At 56.2% G+C, this 4,421-nt stretch overlaps 1 protein-coding gene across 1 annotated transcript; it reads left to right on the top strand.

Annotated features, from left to right (window-relative positions):
* The first annotated feature begins 3,668 nt into the window (after window positions 1–3,668).
* LOC130601928 (biogenesis of lysosome-related organelles complex 1 subunit 3-like) lies at window positions 3,669–4,111 on the top strand. Its single transcript, XM_057414347.1, is given in 2 exon segments — window positions 3,669–3,738; window positions 3,741–4,111. Coding segments are annotated over 2 exon segments (441 nt in total).
* The last annotated feature ends 310 nt before the right edge of the window (window positions 4,112–4,421 follow it).

Below are 4,421 nucleotides of genomic sequence, written 5' to 3'. Positions count from 1 at the left end.
CAGAGCCGGCCCCATTGCGGTGAATGGGGGGGGGGAATGGGGATGGGGGGCAGGGTGAGGATGATGATGGAGGATGAAGAGGATGAGGATGGAGGATGATGAAGATGAAGGTGGGAATGGAGGATGAAGAGGATGAGGATGGGGATGGAGGATGATGAAGATGAAGGTGGGGATGGAGATGAGGATGATGATGGGGGATGATGAAGATGAGGATGTGGATGGAGGATGATGAAGATGAAGGTGGGGATGGAGATGAGGATGATGATGGAGGATGATGAAGATGAAGGTGGGGATGGAGATGAGGATGATGATGGAGGACGATGAAGATGAGGATGATGATGGAGATGAGGATGACGATGGAGGATGATGAAGGAGGATGAAGAGGATGAGGATGGGGATGGAGGATGATGAAGATGAAGGTGGGGACCATGGTGGCTCCGGTGCAGGGCCAGGGCTGGGGATGAGGATAAGGATGAAGATGATGAGGATGAAGCTGAGGATGAGGATGAGGATGGGGATGTGGTGGCTGCGGGCAGGGGGCCATGGCCAGAGCTGGGGATGAGGATGAGGATAAGGATGAAGATGATGAGGATGAAGATCAGGATGCAGATGATGAGGATGAGGATGAAGATCAGGGTGAAGATGAAGATGATGAAGATAAAGATCAGGGTGCAGATGAAGACAAGGATGAAGATGATGAGGATGAGGATGAAGATCAGGATGCAGATGAAGATGATGACGATGAAGATCAGGGTGCAGATGAAGATGATCAGGATGAAGATCAGGATGAAGATGATGAGGATGAAGATCAGGATGCAGATGAAGATGATGAGGGTGCAGATGAAGATGATGAGGATGAAGATGAAGATGATGAGGATGAAGATCAGGATGCCGATGAAGATGATGAGGATGAAGATCAGGGTGCAGATGAAGATGATGAAGATGATGAGGATGAAGATCAGGGTGCAGATGAAGATGAAGATGATGAGGTTCAGGATGCAGATGAAGACAAGGATGAAGATGAAGATGATGAAGATCAGGGTCCTCTGGCAAAGCCCACAGGATGAGGATGATAACGGGGATGAAGATGAAGGATGACGATGATGACGATGATGATGACGATGATGATGACGATGAAGATGCCCACAGTGGTCCACCCAGGCCCCGCGCATGCGCCCTCCGCCGCGGCGCATCAGCCGCCGCGGCGTCAGCCCCGCCCAGCTGAGTGCGGGCACTTCCGGGTGGCCGCCGCTGCGGAGACACGTGAGGCAGCGCCTGTCACGTGACCGGCGGCAGCGCCGGCGGGGAGGTGAGGGCCCTGTGGGGTCTGGCTCTCGTTGTGGGTCAATCTATGGGTCACTGAGGGGTCTCTGTGGGCTCTATGGGGCTCTATGGGCTCTCTGTCTCGTTGTGGGTCACTGTGGGTCAATCTATGGGTCACTAAGGGGTCTCTGTGGGCTCTATGGGGCTCTATGGGCTCTCTGTCTCGTTGTGGGTCACTGTGGGTCAATCTATGGGTCACTAAGGGGTCTCTGTGGGCTCTCTGTCTCGTTATGGGTCACTGTGGGTCACTAGGGGGTCTCTATGGTCTCTATTGGTCACTATGTGTCTATGGGGCTCTGTGGTCTCTGTGGGTCTCCATGGGCTCTGTCTCATTATGGGTCACTGTGGGTCAGTCTATGGGTCACTAGGGGGTCTCTATTGGTCACTATGTGTCTATGGGGCTCTGGGGCTCTATGGGCTCTCTGTCTCGTTATGGGTCACTGTGGGTCAGTCTGTGGGTCACTAGGGGTCTCTATTGGTCACTATGTGTCTATGGGGCTCTGTGGTCTCTGTGGGTCTCTGTGGTCTCTATGGGGCTCTGTGGGGCTCTATGGGCTCTGTCTCGTTATGGGTCACTGTGGGTCACTAGGGGGTCTCTATGGTCTCTATTGGTCACTGTGGGTCACTAGGGGGTCTCTATGGTCTCTCTTGGTCACTATGTGTCTATGGGGCTCTGTGGGGCTCTATGGGGCTCTGTGGGGCTCTATGGGCTCTCTGTCTCGTTACGGGTCAATGTGGGTCAGTCTGTGGGTCACTAGGGGGTCTCTATTGGTCACTATGTGTCCATGGATCTCTATGGGTCTCTGGGGCTCTATGGGCTCTGTCTCGTTATGGATCACTGTGGGTCAGTCTATGGGTCACTGTGGGGTCTCTATGGTCTATATGTATCTCTGTGGTCTCTGTTGGTCACTATGTGTCTATGGGGCTCTGAGGTCTCTATGAGGTCTTTCTGGGGTCTCTGTGGATCTCTATGGGTGTCTATGGGGTCTCTCTGGTCTCTATGGATCCCTATGGGTCTCTCTGCTCTCCCTGCTCTCTATGGGTCTCTCTGTATCTCTCTGCTCTTTATGAGGTCTCTATGGGTCTCTGGGGGGTCTCTATGGGTCTCTGCTCCCTCTATGGGTCTCTATGGGGTCTCTGTGGATCTCTATGAGGTCTCTATGAGGTCTCTATGAGGTCTCTATGGGGTCTCTATGAGGTCTGTATGGGGTGTCTATGAGGTTTCTATGGGGTCTCTATGGGGTCTCTATGGGTCTCTGTGGGGTCTCTCTGGGTCTCTGTGGATCTCTATGAGGTCTCTATGGGGTCTCTGTGGATCTCTATGGGGTCTCTATGGATCTCTATGGGGTCTGTGTGGATCTCTATGGGTCTCTGTGGGGTCTCTGGGTCTCTATGGATCTCTATGGGTCTCTATGGGTCTCTGTGGGTCTCTGTGGGGTCTCTATGGGCTCTGTGGGTCTCTATGGGTCTCTGTGGGGTCTCTGTGGGGTCTCTATGGGGTCTCTATGGATCTCTATGGATCTTATGGATCTCTATGGGTCTCTCTGGTCTCTATGGTCTCTGTGGGGTCTCTATGGGGTCTCTATGGATCTGTATGGGGTGTCTATGGGTCTCTGTGGATCTCTATGGGTCTCTATGGGGTCTGTGTGGGTCTCTGTGGATCTCTATGGGGTCTCTATGGGTCTCTCTGCTCCCTCTCTGGTCTCTATGGGTCTCTATGGGGTTTCTATGGATCTCTATGGGTCTCTATGAGGTCTCTATGGGTCTCTATGGGGTTTCTATGGATCTCTATGGGTCTCTATGAGGTCTCTATGGGTCTCTATGGGGTTTCTATGGATCTCTATGGGGTCTCTATGAGGTCTCTATGGGTCTCTATGGGGTTTCTATGGATCTCTATGGGTCTCTATGAGGTCTCTATGGGGTTTCTATGGATCTCTATGGGTCTCTATGGGTCTCTATGGGGTCTCTATGGATCTCTATGGGTCTCTATGAGGTCTCTATGGGGTTTCTATGGATCTCTATGGGTCTCTATGGGGTTTCTATGGATCTCTATGGATCTCTATGGGTCTCTATGGGTCTCTATGGGGTTTCTATGGATCTCTATGGATCTCTATGAGGTCTCTATGGGTCTCTATGGGGTTTCTATGGATCTCTATGGGGTCTCTATGGGTCTCTATGGGGTTTCTATGGGTCTCTATCTGGTCTCTATGGGTCTCTATGGAGTCTCTATGGGTCTCTATGGGGTCTCTATGGGGACCATACGGGGTCTCTATGGATCTCTATGGGTCTCTCTCTCTCTCCCTGCTCTCCACGGTCTCTCTCTCTCTCTCCCCTCCCCCCAGGCCATGTCCCAGCGCCCCCCCCCGGGGCTGGTCCCGGGCGAAGCCTCCGAGAGCGACTCCGAGGCGGAGCCTGCGGCGGGGGCGGGGCCGGCTCCAAGCTCCCGGGCGAGGCCTCGGAGTCCGACGAGGAGGAGACGACGGCGACGGCGACCGCGCCCCCTGGCGGCGGGGCGGACCCTTCGCTGCTGCAGCGGCGCCTGCGCGCTGGGGCGCGACGCTTGGGGGGGGCGGTGGCGCGGGCGGCTCGGGGCGGGTTCGGGCGGGCGGGGCGTGGCGCTGGCGCGCTGGGGGCGGGGCTGGCGCAGGCGCAGTTGCGCGCGGCCGCCGCCGCTCACTCCCTGCGCGCCGCCAGAGGGGACCTGCGCGCCCTGGCGGCCGCTCTGGGCATCGTGAGCGCGTGCACGCTGCTGCCTGACGTGCGCGACCCCGCGGCCGACCGGCGGTGAAGAGGTTATGGGGCTGCAATACCCCGTGCTGCCGGCAGGGGGAGCTGTGGGTAATGGGGCTGCAATACCCGGGGCTGCCGGCAGGAGGAGCTGTGGGTAATGGAGCTGCAATACCCCGTGCTGCCGGCAGGGGGGGCTGTGGGTATTGAGGCTGCAATACCCCGTGCTGCCGGCAGGGGGAGCTGTGGTGAATGGGGCTGCAATACCCCGTGCTGCCGGCAGGGGGAGCTGTGGGTAATGGGGCTGCAATACCCCGTGCTGCCGGCAGGAGGAGCTGTGGGTAATGGAGCTGCAATACCCCGATGCTGCC

Source organism: Pezoporus wallicus, unplaced genomic scaffold (genome assembly GCF_028554395.1).
Source record: "Pezoporus wallicus isolate ANWC-B61680 ecotype Strahan unplaced genomic scaffold, APGP_CSIRO_Pwel_v1 contig_9967, whole genome shotgun sequence".
Lineage (NCBI taxonomy): Eukaryota > Metazoa > Chordata > Aves > Psittaciformes > Psittacidae > Pezoporus > Pezoporus wallicus.
Note: the sequence above shows the minus strand (reverse complement) of the source record. Positions and strands in the feature narration are given on the sequence as shown.